Raw genomic sequence first — 19,634 nt, 5'->3', positions numbered from 1 at the left:
AATCAATCTTGTGTCATCCATTGTCAACACAAGAATAAGGTAAGTTCTGAAATTACAGGCTGAGAATGCAGGCTGTTACGTGCATTTTTTTTTTTTTACCACTGCTGTTAGCACTTTGCTGTATATGGATATTTCTGTAAAGCCTGTAGACCTGCTCTCTATTTAATAGTATGTACTAGGCAGTTATATTTTGTTTGTTTAAGCCTATAACTTGTAGTATATTGTAGTTATAAATGATAAAACTGTACTTCTGCTTATATCATTTAAAATAAATCATTTTATTTCATTTTACATCCGACAGTAATGTTGTCATTTTTTTATACTCCCACATGCTCTGATTCATTTAAAAACACACTAGACTGTGTACAATTGTTCTTTTTTTTTTTTTTTTTTTGTCGATACATGTTCATCATGTTTATCAACATGCCACTTTAATTCAGCATGAACAGTGCAGCAGAAATAGAATCGAAAGCCGAAACTCTTGCCACACTGCTGCTCATGTGATGCTCCTGCTACATTCTGCCACGTTGCTTCTGATGCCAATGTGAAAACTCTAATGGGGTGTTTCAGGCAACTTTGAATTTTCCCAACTCCTATTTGAAAATAATGACTGGAACAGCACTCGAAGTCAGACATCTTAGTGAGAAGCGTAATTTTACGTCATTTCCAAGGTGGTGGCACTGGCAACCAACGAGCATAAACTGGCCCTTACAAAAATAGAGAGTTCATGGCAAATTTACGGCAAACTTGCCACAAGTTCACCACTAATTATTTTCACATGCAAATGAGCTTTGCAGCAAAATGTCCATTGTTGCTAAAGGTTTGCTGCAGGTTCACCACTACCACTGAAGACCTGCAAACTTCTGGCAAACATTTGCAGCAAATCACAAGCTCATTTGCCTGTGAAAATAATGAGTGCTAAATTTGCGAAATTTTGTGGATAGTTTGCCAGAACTCGAGGTTTTTTTGTGGAGCTGGGTTTTTGTAAAACTAGTTCACCAAAAAATGAAAATTCTCTCATCATTTACTAACCTTCATGCCATCCTGGATGTGTATGACTTTCTTTCTTCTGCAGAACACAAATTAAGGTTTTTAGAAGAATATCTCAACTCTGTAGCTCCACACAATGCAAGACAACAGGGTCCAAAACTTTGAACCTCAAAAAGCACTTACATGCAGCATAAAAGTAATCATTATGACTCCAGTGGTTTCATAAATGTCTTCTGAAGTGATCTAATCGATTTTGGGTGAGAACATACTAAAATGTAACTCCTTTTTTTACTGTCCATCTTGCCATTGCAGTCTCTAAATACAATCATGATTTCACGCTTGATTACACTTTCTTGTGCTTGATGCATGTGCAGAGCTCTAGATGGTGCTAGGAAATGTAACTGAGCTTGAATTCATGATCGCCAAGGAGACTGCTGATGTCAGTATTTATAGTGGAAAAGGAGTAATATTTTATTTTATTTTATAAATATTTTGGTCTGTTCTCACCCAAAACTGATTGGATCGCTTCAAAAGACATGGATTAAACCACTGGAGCCTTACGGATTACTTTTATGCTGCCTTTATGTGATTTTTGGAGCTTAAAAATAGTTTCAAAACTATTCACTTGCATTGTCTGGACCTACAGAGCTGAGATATTCTTCTAAAAATCGTTGATTGTGTTCTGCATAAGAAAGAAAGTCTTACGCATCTGGCATGGCATAAGGGTGAGTAAATCAATGATGAGAGAATTTTCATTTTTAGGTGAACTATTCCTTTAAGTATTTTACTTAACTAAATGTATGAATATGCAATATACAATAAATATACAAGAGGATGTTAAGAACAATTGCCAGACATTACAAATGTTAATTAGCAGAGGGCGCTGTTGAACAAATATTTTGCTGTTCAATTGTAGTTCCTCACCAGTAGTCTGTGTTCACCTACCTTATTCAAATGATTACTTACCTGTTTTAAATAATGGAAAAACAAATTATTTACCAATGGAAAAGTATTGCGTCGCACTTGGTTAGGAAATGATGTCAGTCAGATGGACATAGAAGAACAGACAGTATTGTTAGGTACAGCTGTTAAGTTTAGCTGTTAGTTCATTTAGTGTTTATCTGTGATTGATACTGAACATTTTCACACAACAGGTAAAAAAAACTCTTAATACATCTCTAATGTTTATGATGAATAGGTTGAAATGAAAATAAATCAAGCACATGACGATGACAGCATCCGAAAAAATCAGGTAATGGCTTAACTAAGAATGTTTTGTATGAATGGACATCTTAAGGAAACTGGCCTCAGAACAGTTTTACAGGCACCTTATTTTCATCCTACCTCTGTATACAGCCTCCAAAGGCTGCATTTTCCAGCTTTCAGATGCAGCCCTTATCTTCAGAACATGGAGATGTAAATATGACTTGTTGTTGTTTTGTTTTTTGATAGCATGATTTTTTTAAAATCTTTTAAAATGACAAATTATTTGGCTACAAAGCCTGGACAGCTACTTCACTACAGCTTACAGTAATATTTGGTTATAGGTTTCCATATGTGACTCAATTAAGATAATGCCATTGCCCACACTTTCTCAAAAGAAATTTTTTTTTTTGACAAATTTCATGACAAAATTCCATCAAATTGAATTCTGAATTCTCTACATTGAATTGATAAAACTTTAAATATTTTTTTTTTTTTTTTTTATTTTTTTTATTTTACCAGTTAAATTTCATGGAATTTTGTTAGGAAATTGAAATATGTAAATCGTACAGTGATTTTGTACAAGACAAATTAATACAATTACTGACAGAATAAAAAAACAAATGTTGATTTTTAACATAAAGATAAAATTATTTAGAAAAAATGACATAAAAAAGACGCTGGCATAAAACAGGTACATGGTCTCCTCTATGATCTGGAAGAGGCAGTGAAAACACAGAAAGCCTTCATATCAGGTTACTCATTTTAAAGAGAAATCGTCCCTCTGATAAACCAGCCCATGGGATAAAGGAAGGTGTCCTCTGATTGGTTCAGGTTAGGTCACATGTTTTTAGCATTCACTGGCCCTTCCTGTCAATACAAAGGATATTATAAATGAATATCATCTTTAAAGGGGTTATGACATGAAGAATAACATTTTCCTTGATCTTTTGACATATAACTCAATCAGAACTCAAAACTTCCTCACAGCAAAAAGAGAATTTGTTGAAACCAAGCTGCCAAAATGAATCGTTCCCTACTTCCTCTGCATTGTGATGTCACACTGTGGTAGACATTTGCATCTGACCGCCTCCATAACAACACATCAATGCCTACTTTACCTTTAATCACTTTTGTTGCCCGCCCAGTAGCGGTGAGCAGTGAGATGGCAAGGAGAGAGCCAGTCATAACAGTGGGCATGTACTGTCAAGTCTTAAAGGAGAAGCAGTACCAAAACCAAGCAATTATGACAGAGGGTCAGAATGAGGGTGCAAAATGATCATGTAGACTGACACACTGAATAAAACCTTTACATAGCGGATATTTCATCCTGTTATCTCCAACCCCACCCTAAGACATCATGGAGTGTATATACACCCATGGGACAGTGTGTGACTCATCCTGGAAACTATGTGAGTGGTGTTATGGAGATGGGCCATATGGGCCAGCTGCTGAGTGCAGACCTACTGTTGCCCACTGCATCACAGGGATACTGGCACAGCAACAATAAACAGATGGATTTCATGTGCATAAGACAACAAAATATGCCGGTTCATAGTTACGTGTTTCTTAAAGATGTAACTACATCAAAATGAGAGTTTTGTGGCTGTTAGTCCATGTGCACTTGCTTTGAAGTCATCTATATGCTTGTATACTCCAAAACATAGGCAACATATAATTAACAGATTTAAAATTTACAGTCTCTCTCTTCCGGGAATATATTTCTTAATGACTCATGTGGCACTACACAGATTTTTCTCCAATTAAACTCTCTCTAGAGTGAGAATGTCCCTCCCCCTTTTATCACCTGCAAATGACTGGCAGGTAGGAAATCAAGTTTCATGGCTGTGACGTTATTAAAGCCCATTTGCTATTTTAAAAAGGATATGGGTCCTTGCGAAATGTCCTGCCCAAATTTCCTTTTTCAGTAAGAATATACTTCAACACAGGAAAGGAAATTTTATTGGGGCTTTAAAGGTATAGTTCACCCAAAAATGAACATTTGCTGATAATTTACTCACATTCAGGCCATCCAAGATGTATCTGAGTTTCTTTCTTCATCAAAATAGAATTTAAGACTTTTAGGATTTCATTTCAGGCCTCCTCCTCTAAACAATGCAAGTGAATGTTCTCCATTTTTTGACGGTCCAAAATGCATATTTAGGGTGCATCAAAATAATCCACACGACTCCAGTCGACAAATAAAGTTCTTCTGAACGCAAACGATTGATTATTTTTGGGGCAAAACAACTGAGCACCTGTGACAGTGGAATTTATAGTTGTAGAGATTAACTACACACGTGTATCAGTAAATTTGAAGTTTTGCAAACTTGTAGATTTTTTTTTCTCTCCCACAAACACAACACAACAGTTACACCTTCTCAAATTCTTCACTGCAGGTGCACAAATCCTGTTCTACAAATCACAAATTAAGAAACTCATACGCTCACATTTTTGCTACAGTTGCTGCAGTGATGGTGCAAAACACATTCACACACCCGCATCAAAAAATGTGAAGTCAAGGACAAATTTTGCTCATCCGCAAATCAGTGTGTGAATTCATCCAGTGAGAGTTGCACACTTGTAGAATATTTTCTCACATAGAAGCGGGTCATTGTTTACAATAGAAACTTGCACAGAGCACAGACCATGCGCCGTTCACAAACCAAAACAGTCCAAAACAATTTCAAAATATATCAAATAAAATAAAAAATCATTTCCAAATAATAATAATAATAAAAACAATGTAAACAATGATGCACTTCCTGACTCCTGATACATCTTGGATGGCCTGCGGGTGAGTAAATTATCAGCAAATTTTCATTTTTGGGTGAACTATTCCTTTAAGGAAACTTGAGAGTAGAGTTCTGATTTGTACCAAGTTAACAGCTCTGGTTTCATAACAATTAACACGAAACTGATTGCTCCTGGTTAATGTTTTGTAAACTGGGAAGTCATACTGTACCTGTGTCGTTGAGCATCTGCTGAGCATTACTTCCTGTTCTCCTCCTGTCAAAAGAGAGAGATGCCTAGACATGTTAGACCTAGACAATATATGTATTTTAATATACATAAAAATAACATGGCATGTTTGAGTTTATACCTCTTGTCCTGGTTGAATTTACATCTGCAGTGGCCACCTGTCATAAAAAAGACAGAATGGACAATTAAAAATAATATTTCATTATTTATTTATAATTTAGATATTAATAATACATCATTATTCTGCAATAATATATAATTACAGTTATGATAATGTGGTTTTGTTTGTATTTTGCATTATAATAACGGGGGAGGGGTGCTAAATTATTAAGAAAATTATTTCACAACTGAAAAATCGAAATGTTCCAAAAAATAGCCTCTTTTTTTCTTTATAGGTGCACTCAGTAATTCTTTTAAGTATGTCGTAGTGGCTTACATTGGCTTACACTGACACCTAGTGGCCTGGATGCTGCATCATTGAAACAGTAGTTTTCAGTTAATGCCATTGTAGAAAATCACTATGCACAGTAAACCAGGATTAATTTAATCCATGAGTGAAAGTGTCCAATTGCAGCATGCAGCTGCTAACATGGCTGCCACCATGAGGTGCCCCTGCCCCATGCAGAATAAAATAGCTTTTATAAGGTTACTGATATGACTAAACTCTTCATCTCACATGAGTGGTCATGATTGTATACATATATTTCAAAGTTTCTATTCAGTTTTTTAGAAGTAAAACTATTTAAATTAGGGAAAAAATTACTGAGTGGACCTTTAAGCTTTAAGTAAATATAATTTCTTCCTTTTGATATTGGGGTAAAATATGACCTAGACATTTTAATCCAAGTTGTAATAATAGTATAAGATAGCAAAATCGTAAGAAATCATACTAATTGGCTCATACAACAACCTACGACTTTTACGTTTTTTTCTCAGATAAAGAAAAATAAAAGAAACCAACGAACAATGTTATTACGAATTTTCCTAACCCAAACCTAAACCTAACCATAAAGTCTAACCCCTTACCCAAACCCTAAACCTATGACTTTAATAGGAAAATACATTTTGTGTACTACGGAAAAAAGAAAACATCTGGTTTGGAACCAGACAAGGGAAGCATATTAAAATATCAGAAATTTGAATTGCATAAATATATATGGAATGAGTAACCAAATTTGTTCACTGATATTATGTGATGTGGTGTCTGTATTGTATCAAATGTATTTTAAATTTTGTTTGTTGATTGCTTGGTCTCTATGGGCATAAAAGTCGTACTTTTAATACAAGCCAAGTTGTGTGATTTCTTTTACGAATTATTACGAGTTGTCGTGAGACTATGTTGGACATTCTTGAGAGGTTTTGTGAGATTCAACACGAAAAAGACTTGACGAAAAACTATTATACACTTTGTCCATTTATTCTGTGACTAAGCTTTTCACGTTAGTTTTTGGTACAATTGATAAAGTAAGTGCTCACTTAGAAGAATAGTGATGCCAATCAGACACAGAACTGCTGCCAGGATCAGCCCCCCAACCCGAAGTCTGTGATAATCTAGTGAGAGAAAGAGAGAAAGATTGATTAGCAATTAAAGAAAACATGAAAGACGATCATAAATCAATATTATAATTGAGAATGGGTAGGCGAATTGAAAAAGTTCATGTGACTGACCGAAAGAGAAAGGGTCATCATCTTCTGCAAAAACAAACCAGAAAATCCTTAAAAAACTAAATTTAACATCAAAACAATATTTTATCACAAGAAAAGAAAAAGTAGGACTTAAAAAGTGAAATCTCTTACTTGTCTGCTGACCTTCTGCCAACACAAGGGACAAAACTACAAACAACAGAGATGTTACAGTGTGAAAACTTCTGTACAATTTCACATTAATTTTGATGTACTTGGCAGATGCTTTCTTACCAAAGCAAATTACAAATAAAAACCAGTTAAGTGGCACAAATACATGATTTATTTGCAGTTTTATTTTGTATTATTTGAAGTTATTCATAGTCTATAGTAGCACACCTGCATAAACGTGTAGATACTCTAAACGGTAAGAGATACAGTACATATGTCAGCAATAATACATTTTTTGTTTACACCCAATGCAAGAGAGAGCATTTCTCTTCAGGGTGGGTTTAAATTAGACACACACACACACACACACACACACACACACACACACACACACACACACACACACACACACACACATTCACACCAGCATCTCATTTAGGTACAAAAATACTCACGTGCAAAGAAAACTAGTGCCAAAGTCTTCATCATAGTAGTGTGGTTTTATTCTGAAATACAAAATTAGATTTGTCATGAAAGAATAAAACATACATATAGGGCTGGGTCTTATCGATTCATATGGGTATATTTCAATTCTAATGTCCATTTTGCTTACATATGGAAACAAAACTCTTCCAGCTAATGCTGTTAATTATACAGGGGACTTTCTAACTAGGGACATTACAAAATATTAATTTTACGAATTATATTTATTTGTTTTTCATCATTTTGGTTACATTTTAAAAATGTACAAATCCATGTATTCCATAAATAAATATATTATATTACATATAATATATTTTGTTACATTTTTATTGTCTAATGCATAATGAATACTATTTTCAAGTATTTACATTGATTTGTAGAATACGTGCTAAAAATCGGTACTATCTCTTTAAGAGACCGGTCGTTCTGTAAAGAGCATCTATGAATGAGCGTGTATTAACGAGAGAGAACTCGTTAAATATTTTTGTTTTGCTGTTTTTGATCAACAATTGACTGTAAAGAACAGAAATTATATTAAAAGAGACATTATTCAATGGCAAATGGATTGAGTGGATCTTGTCTTTGGACACACATTACACGGATGAGTAAAATCAAACTTTAACTCTCAATAGACAGTGAAAGAATGCTTCTTTGCCACTATACTACTCAATCACTTGTGAGAGAAATCTGAATATTTACCAGCTAGTGGCTAATCACAGACATTTTTTAGTTTTATAGCATGAAATTTGTTCTCATACGCAAGTGATTTACTCACATTGTAGAGAGATGTGCATATTGTAAAAGATCGATCTTGGGATTTAAGAATCGATATCGGGATTGTACACAATTCACTGGTATTTCAAAAATGTAACAACTTGCTCTGACCTCTGAAACGACTTTTCTATTCGGCTGCATTAACCAATCCCTTTTACTTTACAACCCCTCCCCTACAACTGCCCACTTTTCATGATCCAGTCTCAAAATCCTGTTTCATTCAGAAATGCATAAAAATAAAATTTTGCAATCTGCAAATAAAAACAATCTGTGTTTCATGTTGATTTCAATATTAACCAATGATCGATTTGTTAAAACAGGGGAAAATAATGTAAGGATTGGAAAGTAGATAGTGTATTTACTGTGTACATAAGAGCTAATTGGCACTCTGCTTGCAACCCACTCTAAATTATACTCTAAATATAACATGGATCCTCTTAATGTATGAATGATTGTCCTCTGCTATCTTCTCTTCAACATCAAATGGGGTGAAATCAGATTATCACAACCCTTGCCAATACATCCGATCATATTAAACATGCTGGAGCAACAAATAGCAGCTGTGAGAACACAAAACAGACTCGTGCGGGATCAAATGTCATCGTCCTGCCATATCTCAGCAACCAAACATTAATATACTAACAACAGCAGCTGCTAGGAAACAAACTGCGAGAAACTAAAAGACAACCTTTGAACCACCTTCTCAAAAGCCCGAGAGTCTGAAATTTATTAAATGATAGTTGTACAGTTATAATTAAAGGTGCACTGTTAAAAAATGTTGTAGCACTATTCCAGAGCTTAGTTGGGATTTTTCATGGCGTTTCTGAGACCAGAGGGAATGCAGTTCCCATCCCTACCAGCACGAGGTGATGTAATATAACCACTTCCAACCATGGTGGCAAAGAAGGAAAATAATGGGATCACCAGAGACATGCTGAGTTAAAATAAAGTCCAATATTTCAGTCCTATGATCAGAGCAGCCTGGGACAGCACGATCAGTGGAAAAGGCAGCAGCTAATCTATAGCTTTTAAGAGAGTCTAAAAGAAGTTTAATAAATCTCTTGGGTCTGTTGCAAAGTTCACTGTTTTACTCTTTTTATGGATTATATTTAGATAGTACTTCATTTCATGGTTTCAAAAGAATAGTTAACCCAAAAATGGAAGATTGGTCATCATTTATTCACCACCATGTTGTTCTAACCAGTCTCATGACAACTCCGAAAATTGTAAGATACCGTATGACTTGGCTCCCATAGAGACCTTCATTATTCCTACAGAGACCAACCATACACAGCAGAATTACAAATGGATTAAATAAAGGTATCAAATTTTAGCTAGCCTCCTATCCAACACTTTAGTTTAAGAAACGAAACATCAGTGAATACATTTGGTTGCTCATTCAATATTTATTTATGCAATACAAATGACTGATGTTTGTCAATAACCTATAATTAATTTCCCTCGTCTTGCTCCTAACCCCATTGTTTTCTTTCTTCAGTGGTACACAAAAGTTATTTTCTTATTAAAATCATGGTTAGGTTTAGAGTTTGGGGTTCAATTTAGAAAAAATATTTCGAATTCTCATTCAAACTCTGATGTTTCTCTTTCTTTCATGGAACACAACAGTGATTTTCATATGAAGATTATGCAATCTCTCTAACTTAAGGGTTAAACTTTGGATAACATTTTTCGTTGATTTGTTTATCTTTCTCTTATCACACCTTAAGTTGGCATGTTGTACCCTAGGATCGGCAACATTACACAGACTCAATGACAAGTGCCATCTCCCATTAGGCATTGCTTCGGCTCAACTGCTTGTACAATTTTTTGTGGTGCAACCAGATGCATGTAGTGTCAGCAGCATGGGAGACCAGGGTTCAAATCCCACGTTGAAACCAGAAAGTAATCACATTCACATTATCAATGACGAGCGCAATTCATAGGTGGCATTTAACATTACTAACATTACATTTGTACTCCACTGATGGTTAGGTTTAGGTTTGGGGTGTGGTTGGTGTAGTGCAGTCACCCACTGGACAATTCACCCACAAAATGGAGCTCACACGTGCCCATATACCCAACAACACATAATGCTTTGGCCACTGGGGGCAGTGTATCAAATTTCGGTCAGTATAGACTGATCTTTGCTAAAGAAAAGTCAACCTACTCTTTACGATTTCAATGTGAGATTAGTCTGGAGTAAAAGTCATTTTTTGTACGAGCCAACTCATACTTTTGTTTTATGATTTCGCCATCTCATACAAATTAATACAGACTAATGATTGAGGTATATCATGAGACCGGGTTGTTCTAACCCTGCATTATTTTTTTCTGTGAATCACAAAATATCTTAGACGGAATGTCCAAGCTTCTGTTTTCCAAACAGCCAAAATGGATGGTGATTTATACTGCCAAGCTCCACCAAGGACAAAAAAGTACCATAAAATTATCACACAAGTAGTCCATATGATGTATACACTATATTTTAAGTCTTTTGGACCCATATGAATAAAGTGCTCGAGTCATACATATGGACTACTTCTAAGTCTGCTTTTTGTCCTTTTTGGAGTTTGTCAGTAAGCTTTTGTTGAATGGAAAAGAGCAGCTTGGATATTATGCATAACATCTCATTTAGTGTTTGAGAACACCGCAACATTGTGAACAACATAAGGGTAAGTAAAGGATGACAAAACTATCCTTTAAACTATAGCCTGGCAGTCTTACTTATGATTTGTTTATGTAAATCGAGTCAAATTAGCTTCAGTGTTTAAACAAGATATATCAGCTGGTGTGCATGTCTCTTTAAGGTTATTTTTCTTTTTTAAAGGTAAAAGGTTAGTACATCATTAATCACAGCTCATTTCCACCTTTAATTCTCTTAGTTACTTTGTCTCTCTGCATGCATTCTGCCTCCAAAAAAGTAAAACAGCTGTTTGCCAAGTTACGAGAAGAGTTTGGCAACTATCTCTGTGTACTTCACAATCTTTTCAGGGGAGTCTAAGAAATGCTTCTTAAATCTTTGTTACTTTATAAATTTCACTTATTAAAAAGATCTTAAAGAGAGAAAAGGATAGAGTATCTAATCTCTCCTTGCTTATTTTTAGCTTAGACAGTCTGGACATTTCGGCACCCTCCTGCCAGGCAGAATCACCCAGGGTGATGGAGATAATAATGACAGTCTTGTGTTCTGGTCTGGTCATATTGGCTTGCCAGTGTGCCTGTGAGTCACGGGAAAGAATGAGGAAATGTGTCTTACTGTGTTTATCATGATCACATCCTCATCTCACATTACAAACTGACCTTCCCTCTTTCAATGCAATGTCTTGTTTCTTTCTTTTGAGTTGTTGTAGTTCATTCTTGTTCGTTCACATAAACAGAATCTTTAATTTTCTAGCAGTTTTTGTCTTGTTGCTCCTTACTTGTTACTCTGTACATCCTTGTTCAAGAAATGAGTGTCTCAAACAACATTTAGCTGCAGGAATATAACTCATTCCCTATGTCTGAGCAAGAGAATACCTTACTCTGAATGAAAGTTTTGAGGATTTAGTTAGTGTCTAATTCTTTCAATGTTAAGATACTTTAGATACCGGTCACAAACCGGCTTCACTTGGTATCCTGCCAAAATAAAAAACATTTATCTTAACAACAGCTTAACAACGCTATAGCAACCACACACCGCATGCTAGCATTCGAGTTCAGCAGGGTACAGAATTGGCTGGGTTTATCTGGCAAAACCAAATTAGTAAAAAGAGACTTAGTGTCGTCATTTCAAGTCTACATTCTAATTGCAGCTTTCCAATCTAGGTCGTGTCCTCTGCTGGTTTCTTAACCAAATTCAAAATATGAAGGAAGCTTTTTACAGTTCTACGCATGTATTGAGGCCATATTTTGTTGCTAAAAGCTGAAAGGCTTTAAATGCATTTTAGCCAACTTTTAATCCGAATATTCTGAGAGATAAACTAACTAGGCCATGAGGTCCAAAGCCCCTGTGCATCCGCTTCAAAAAGTAAATATCACTAGTGTGATCTCCATTATTCACTTTCTTACACTGGTAATTTAAAGGTACACTCAGTAACTTTTGTATTTGTGTCATCTCGGCGTGGATGCAGCATCATTCAAAACCAGTAGTTTTCAGTTCCAGATGCCATTGTATAAATTCACTATTCACAGTCAGCCATGATTAATTTAATCCATGAGTGAAAGTGTCCAATATCAAGGCGATTACTGAGAGTAAGCGAGCATTGTTCGGCTGGTCATGTGATCATAACAACCCCCATGAAGGGACCCTCTCCATGTAGATTTAAACAGCTTTTATAAGGTTACTAAAATTACTACAGGTCTCATCTCATGTGAGTATTCATGATTTGATACATGTTTCAAAATGACAATTAATTTCTTTAGGAGTAAAAGTTTTTTAAAGAGGATAAAATTACCGTGTGCACCTTTAACCATAGACTCTCACATTGACCATTTTATATATATATATATATATATATATATTTATAGTGCTTTATTCGTATTTGATATGTATATATATTTTTTAGATTTCAAATTATATTATATAATAATCTGAGAATATATGTGTATACCTATAGGAAGGGCTACTCTAATAATAAAGGCCTACTCTGCTTAAGTATATGAGTGGTCTGTGCAGTTCATACACTGTAAAGTCACATTTGCTCTCAACTTCTTTTCCAAATACTCCCACCTCATATAAGACTTGACACAATCACATGGCACACAAAGGATGCACAATATGTAGACAGGAATGCAGCTATATTAAGAACATAATTCCAACCCAAGAGGAGGTCATGAACTTTGAAGTATTGTATGAATACACACTCCAGAGCAAACACACTCGCAGATGCCCTTTACAAATACAGAAGACATTTTGTAACACTTTAAAATAAGGTTCCATTCGTTAACATTAGTTAATGCATTAGATATTGTGAACTAACCATGAAAAATATATATTTTTACAGCATTTATTAATCTTTGTTAATGTTAGTAAATAACAATACAATTGCCATTGTTAGTTCATGTTAGTGTGTAGTGCATTTACTAATGTAAACATATACAACTTTTTATTTTTTATGTATTACTGTATGATAAAATTGACATTAACCAAGATTAATAAAATGTTGTTCATTGTTAGTTCATGTTAACTAATGTTAACAAATGGTACCTTATTGTAAAGTCTTACCGGACATCAAATAATTCCAATAAACTCCTAAATATATTATTGTTTATGTGCTTATTCAAACATTAAAGCTTGTGTTTTAAAGTCAACAGGAAATTAAAACTGACCCTCTTTACTTTCTTAATGCACTTTCCTGGTCTTGTTGTGCATGATTTATTGATGTATGTTGTTCCAAATGTTTGACATATAAAAAAGAAAATTGTCTTAATCAATTGTAATCTTTTAAAAAAATAATAATAATAACTAGCTGTGCCTCTAAAACCACTTTCCTTGACATCACAAATCCCCTTTTACATTTGAACCCCTCCCCACAACCACCTGGCTCCATTTAGTCCACTTTTTACAGTCCAATCAATTCCTGATTGATAAAATCAAGTCCCATCCTACATTTTTTTTCTCTCGTAAATATCTTGTTTGACTCGGAAATATGTCGGATTATAAAAGTAAAATGGGTTGCGAGCAGTGTTTCTCTTCATTGTGACTTGTTTTCATTTGGGCTGCCTATGTCCTAACATAATACATAGGAGTAACTTTTCTTATACTGTTATATTTAGATACTGTTATACACTATTTCTTTTATGTAAGTGTATAGAGCTGAGCAACAAGCTATGTGATTTTCACGCACTCAAAATTATGCAGGAAGCATTCTGTTGACATGAGTCACTTTTCCAAAAACCACAATCCCACCCTTTCCACTGGTTAAGGCAGTGCTGGCTTTGTGCTCCTTTCAAATGTCTGTTTCCATGAGCAGACTGGGTAAGAACCCAGGAATAAGTCCCTGCCTATGATTAAAGAGAGTTACAAATACACTTTTGAGTAGACCATTTGCAGTTTGCTAAGTCTGGCCATGAGCATGTGATAAGAAATGTGCTTCACTTTTCCTCTTTTATCCTGGAAAATGACAAAGACTGGAATGCTGGACTGTGAATGACTTAAGAGACAGAGCCTAAAGATGGTATAAAGTGCATCTGGAATTTGTTTCAAAACACATGGCCTCCATATCTGTTATTCAAATGTTCACAAATATAAATTTGCTGAGATCTACTTACTAAAAAAAATTATTATATTCTTTGCAGGCTCTGTCATACCAAACACAACTGGATTTTTTTATTGAATTTTTTCCGAATTAAATTTAAAGGCCAGTTTGTATAGTATTCATGCATCAAATGTTAGGTGCAGTGATGCAGAACACAGAAAGTGAAGCTGCAAGTCTTTACAGTTTCTAAATCACTGGAGAAAAACCAACACATACCTGCTCTGATAATAGCACATTATTTATGTATGTTTTTCATCAGCTTGTTTATACGTAAATGCTTAAAGTAGGCACTTAATAGTTACTAGTTTTCTTTTGTACATTTGTAAAGTAGAAAAGTCAGATAGACTATTTTATATGCCAGATAGACTAATTGCTGGAAAATATGTCAAAGGATACATAGTTTCCACATGAAAAATGCTTAATTATCTTATTTTAAGACATAATGAACGTGACTACTCATCATCAGCCATAACATATAAATTCAGTTTCAGTAAATGAACATTGAAATGGTATCAAGCATTTATTACTCACCTTTATTAATGAGAAAGAAACTGAATGGTCGAGTTTTAAAATGTGTTTGTAAAGGAACAACCCTTAACATATGTAGACAAAAGATCTGATCTATAGAGACTGAAAGTAATACCCTGTACTATCCGCTCAACAGGTTTGCTCAGTCCCAAGTGGGTTGAGTTTTGAATGAAGGAGCTTTTTTTTCTGGAAGAGGAACTCTGATAGTTTTTTGTTTGTCGTGTACGCTTACTCTGAATTTGGTCTTCCAGTGGGTGGGCCCTTTTATCCAAAAAGACTTATAAGGTATAGTACAGCAGTGAGAAACAGATCAGCGTAAATATAAAAATGAAAAGCTATTACTGGAAAAATGTTATAATACTTTCCTCCCTATGCTTTAATAAAGAAATTCAGCATATGATTCTATGAATGCTTAAAGTTATCAAGACCACCTTTTGAAGCAAGTGTTTTAAGAGGTTCATTTTTCAAAAGGGCCACCAGTGTTTACATCAAAATAACCTGGGGAGTATAAATGACTCCAAATGTTAAATTACAGGAGCATAACTGAGATCCTTTATTAAAGCGCAGAACCACAACTCTATCCACTTGAATAGAGAACTTCGAATTTATAGAATGAAATTCAGCAGTTCAGTTTTGGTAGGGGCTGTGATACAATTAATGTATAAATGAAATAGTTCACAATTGTTGAAACAGAACTGAAAACCCTGTTGAAAAGACCAGCATTGCTGGTCAACATTATATGTTGTGTTTTGCATACTGGTGTCTCCATTAGGCTTTTCAACCAGCTTAACCCACTAAACTTCTTTGGGCAACCAGCTTCACCAGAAAGAACATGCTGGTCAACCAACTTCAGCTGTTTAGTTTTGCTAGTGAAAAGCATGGCTAAGCTTGTCCACCAGCTAGACCAGCATTAAACCAGAACAAACCAGCTTGGCTCATGCTAGTCTTTTCAGTAGGGAACCTACATACAATAGAGTACAATTGATAAGTGGAGCTAGTTAACAATCTATAGTTTCTAGTTAGAAAAAGAAAATGAAAAAAACATCTGTCTTCTTGTTTAAAAACTTTCAAACATTTCCTTGATCCTTAGATTTTGCTTGCATCTTCATCATCCCTGTTTCAAAGAGACAAGGTATATTGAAAATAATTTCTTTACTGAGATATCATGAGTTTTGAGGGGCTTCTAGTAATTCTTATGAGCAATAAATTTAAAAGTAATGTTAAAAACTAATTTTACTAAGGTCTATATGTACAGCAATAAATCACAGAATTTAGGTAAAGATGATGGTGAGAACAGGTGACCTACTTTCTTTTTGGTTTGCACTGCCCCCCTGTGAAGAGAGCAATCTGTTATTCTTTCTGTGAGCATACAGAAATCATAATGTTTTCACTGAGTAGAAAATGTGGGTAGTTGACGTGACATCATGTTTTCACCGTCCCTTCATAAAAAAGCTATTCAAATATTTAAAAATTAATTCACTTTTAATTTTATGAAGAATATTTTTCATATGCAGCAAATGATCAAATAAAAGCGTAAAAATGTGGTGGCCCAAAACTGAAAAAAAAATGTGAGATGAGGTTTAACGATCAAGGGCGCCCAATTCTAGCGCATGTTTACATAATACAAAATACATCAAGGGAACAGGAGGTCAAATGCTAATTGTTAGCTTTAAGTTACAACATACTACTTTGTGCTCCATTTACTTCCATTCAAACATATCCAAATGCTGGAGATCAGAAACGTAAGCTCATGCGAAGAAACTTCGCATTCCGCTGCGGACGAAAGGTCAAGTTTGGTGAACTCTGACCTGCGAATCCGGATGGCGAGAAGATGTGAAAAATAGAAGATCGAAACATTACACACTGACCTCTTGGCTCAATACAAAGAATACATATTTCAAAGCTGTGTGTTTCTACGGTATATTTTAACATTTCAATATTATTTGTTTATATTAGATGTTTATAATTTCTTATTTATTAAAACCAGAAGCTTTCATGCATAACATCATATCCTGCCTATTACGGGGTCCAAAATAATTTTGCATGCTCAAAGCCTAGTGTGTCCGCAGCTTTAAAGCTATAAAATTGCAATTTAAACTGTCCTGCGATGTATCATTCTAAACTCCATCCAAAACAACTAAACAGCATTTTCAAGGTTTATAATAATGACTGTGCATGCAGGTTCTCTGGCCTCATATTATTTGATAGAATACATTTATACAAAATTCTTTCATCACAATTCAGGACCATTGAAATGAACTAGTGAAATCATAAAGTTGATAACAAGTGGTGAAAAACTTTAAACAAATGATGACCAATTACAGCATCTTTCCCTTATATAAATATGAAAATTTGAACCTAAAATCTAGATGTTGAAAAAACATTTGTTCATGTTGGGTTGCCAACTTTTCGCCACATGAATACGTGTTGCTTCCAGCATTTTGAGCACTTCAGTACTGGATGTTTCACTGTCAGACCTGGAGGAGAGCATTTCGTGGCTTCAGTATGGGGCACAATGCCTTCAATACGGGAAGTTTCACTGCATTTTGTTGTCCGTTCATTTCGCCGCTTAAATAGGTGGCCAAATACGGGACGTCGCAGCGGACAGTTGGCTACCCTAAGTTTATGCCTATGTCCATTCGTCAACTGCCCATGTGTAAAAATTTGTATCGATACTTACAACATAGAACTCCAACCCCTCCTGCTATGAGAAAGGCTGTGAAGACCAAACCTGCAATCCTCAGCCCGTCATAGTCTAAAAAAAAAGAAACAGTCAGCTGCCAGTCTATTTCAAACTTACAGTATGTGAAAGTCTCAAAATTAAAATCTCAAACATTTTTTGAAGATATCACAAAGTCGCCAAGATAATGGGTTTAATTCCCAGGGAACACAAACAATGATACAGTCTGAATGAATCTTGAATATAATTCATAAATGCATGCAAATGTTAATGAAATCATTACTTACTGTAAACAAATGGGTCTGAAAAGACAAGCGATAGGAGAAAAGTAAGATTGCTGGTAGAAAAAAATCCTAAATTTGTGTTTACAATCTGAATTTTAATGTTAGATGCTCAAAAGTTAATTAATGACACTGCCTTACTTGCTTCAGCTTGACTGAAGAGTGTCAAGAAGACTGGAGATGAAATTAAAAGATTATTAAAAAAGAAATCACATAAAACACACAAGGAATGAAACAACATCTGGGGAACTTGGGACTCGGAAAAAGGTAATGAAACGGTTATATGCTAAAATACTGTAAACTCAGAATAAAATGTGTGAAAAAATCCTTTCTTGTCTAAAATAAATAGGCACGAAACACTCAAATATGATTTTATATATAATTTCATGAGTTTCAGTGCATTAAAGCTGAAGTTTGTAATTTCTGTGCCATTAACACCACCAATGGAATTGTAAAAATAAACAGTGTTTTCAAAACAGCTTTCTGAAAGCGCCCCCGTCTGCCTTTCATCAAACAAACAGATAGTCCCACCCCCAACTCACGGCATTGGTTGAGTAAATGGTAACATCTCTTTTGAGATGGGTCACTAAAAACAAGTGCCACAGAGACACAGGTTGTACGGATTTCAAGAAAATTAACCTATGAATAGCTTTCTTTTGCTGTCTCTGCATATTAAGCTGGGATAGGAGAACGTATTTTGACACCGAAAACTTTACATACTTCAGCTTTAAGGCAAACAGATTTGGCATGCTGTCCATAACAGAGGGGCCCGAGCATGTGACTGGGCTTGAGCTATGAGATCCATCTTGACTATCTGACTAAAGCAAGAAATAGAAAAACTATTTTGAACTAATATTTGGTACTGTATAGGCAGGGGTGCCCAACCTTTTTTAATCTAAAATCTCCTTTTTCTTTAACTACTACATCACGATCTAAAATGAAAAAAAAATGTTGATTAAAATTTGTAGAATATGGCCGATTTAATGTTTTGGCCAAACCATCTTGCGATCAACTGATAAGGATAACACGATCAATTGTTAGATCATGATCTACTGGTTGGGCACAGCTGGTATTGCCATTATTAAATATAAAAGAGGAGACATGGAAGTGTAGGGATGCCGGAAAAATCGTCACCGGAGTGTAGGAAGCAGCTGCTTATATATATCCTTGGGATATGATTTATAACAATACGTTATGTTAAGTGCATAATGTTATAGGAACTTGTTAGAAACAAATGATTAAATTGCAAATCATAATTTACAAAAAGTGATCTTTTTTCTTCCTTGAAGTGTGTAAGGCCAAAGATATATGGAGACAGACAGTCTTTTGAATGTGACCTTCAGGCCCAAGGTCACAGTGTGCGTTGTCGAGTGACCTTTAGCTGTGTACATAGTGCACAAACAGATTTACCTGTGAGGAGAACTAGTGCTGTGAGCTGGCTCATTTTTATTGACCCCTCCTGTTTAAGGACACAGACAAGAAACAAAGCTGAGTCATTATCTTCTTTTATCTGAAACAAAGATAAAAGATATTGAACAGATTCATTTTTAGAGGATTCTTAAAAATGCATTTCTATGTTTTACAATCAATGCCATAAGTCAGTTAAAGGCTACTCGCAGCAAATATGATTAGATAAAATATGTTCCCATCCCATGTGCCAATTAGTCGTAAGACGCTGGCCTG

General features: G+C 35.0%; 1 protein-coding gene across 2 annotated transcripts; it reads right to left on the bottom strand.

Moving 5' to 3' along the window:
• Positions 1-254: 254 nt before the first annotated feature.
• Positions 255-17,976, bottom strand: LOC127453691 (phospholemman-like). Of its 2 annotated transcripts, XM_051720279.1 has the most exons (11): positions 17,958-17,976; positions 17,671-17,745; positions 16,297-16,321; positions 14,994-16,104; positions 7,425-7,475; positions 6,973-7,008; positions 6,844-6,867; positions 6,652-6,726; positions 5,297-5,333; positions 5,159-5,202; positions 255-3,063 (listed from the first exon to the last, which is right to left on the bottom strand). In XM_051720279.1, the coding sequence occupies exons 5-11, from the start codon at positions 7,456-7,458 to the stop codon at positions 3,044-3,046; spliced, it is 270 nt and encodes an 89-aa protein (XP_051576239.1). In that variant the 5' UTR covers positions 7,459-7,475; positions 14,994-16,104; positions 16,297-16,321; positions 17,671-17,745; positions 17,958-17,976; the 3' UTR covers positions 255-3,043. The 2 variants fall into 2 exon arrangements, with proteins under 2 accessions (XP_051576239.1, XP_051576238.1); XM_051720278.1 differs by lacking the exon at positions 17,958-17,976 and having other exon boundaries at positions 17,671-17,810.
• Positions 17,977-19,634: the final 1,658 nt, after the last annotated feature.

Source organism: Myxocyprinus asiaticus, chromosome 16 (assembly GCF_019703515.2).
Source record: "Myxocyprinus asiaticus isolate MX2 ecotype Aquarium Trade chromosome 16, UBuf_Myxa_2, whole genome shotgun sequence".
In the NCBI taxonomy this organism is placed as follows: Eukaryota; Metazoa; Chordata; class Actinopteri; order Cypriniformes; family Catostomidae; genus Myxocyprinus; species Myxocyprinus asiaticus.
The sequence above is the reverse complement of the archived record's forward strand: the minus strand, read 5'-3'. Positions and strand labels throughout refer to the sequence as shown.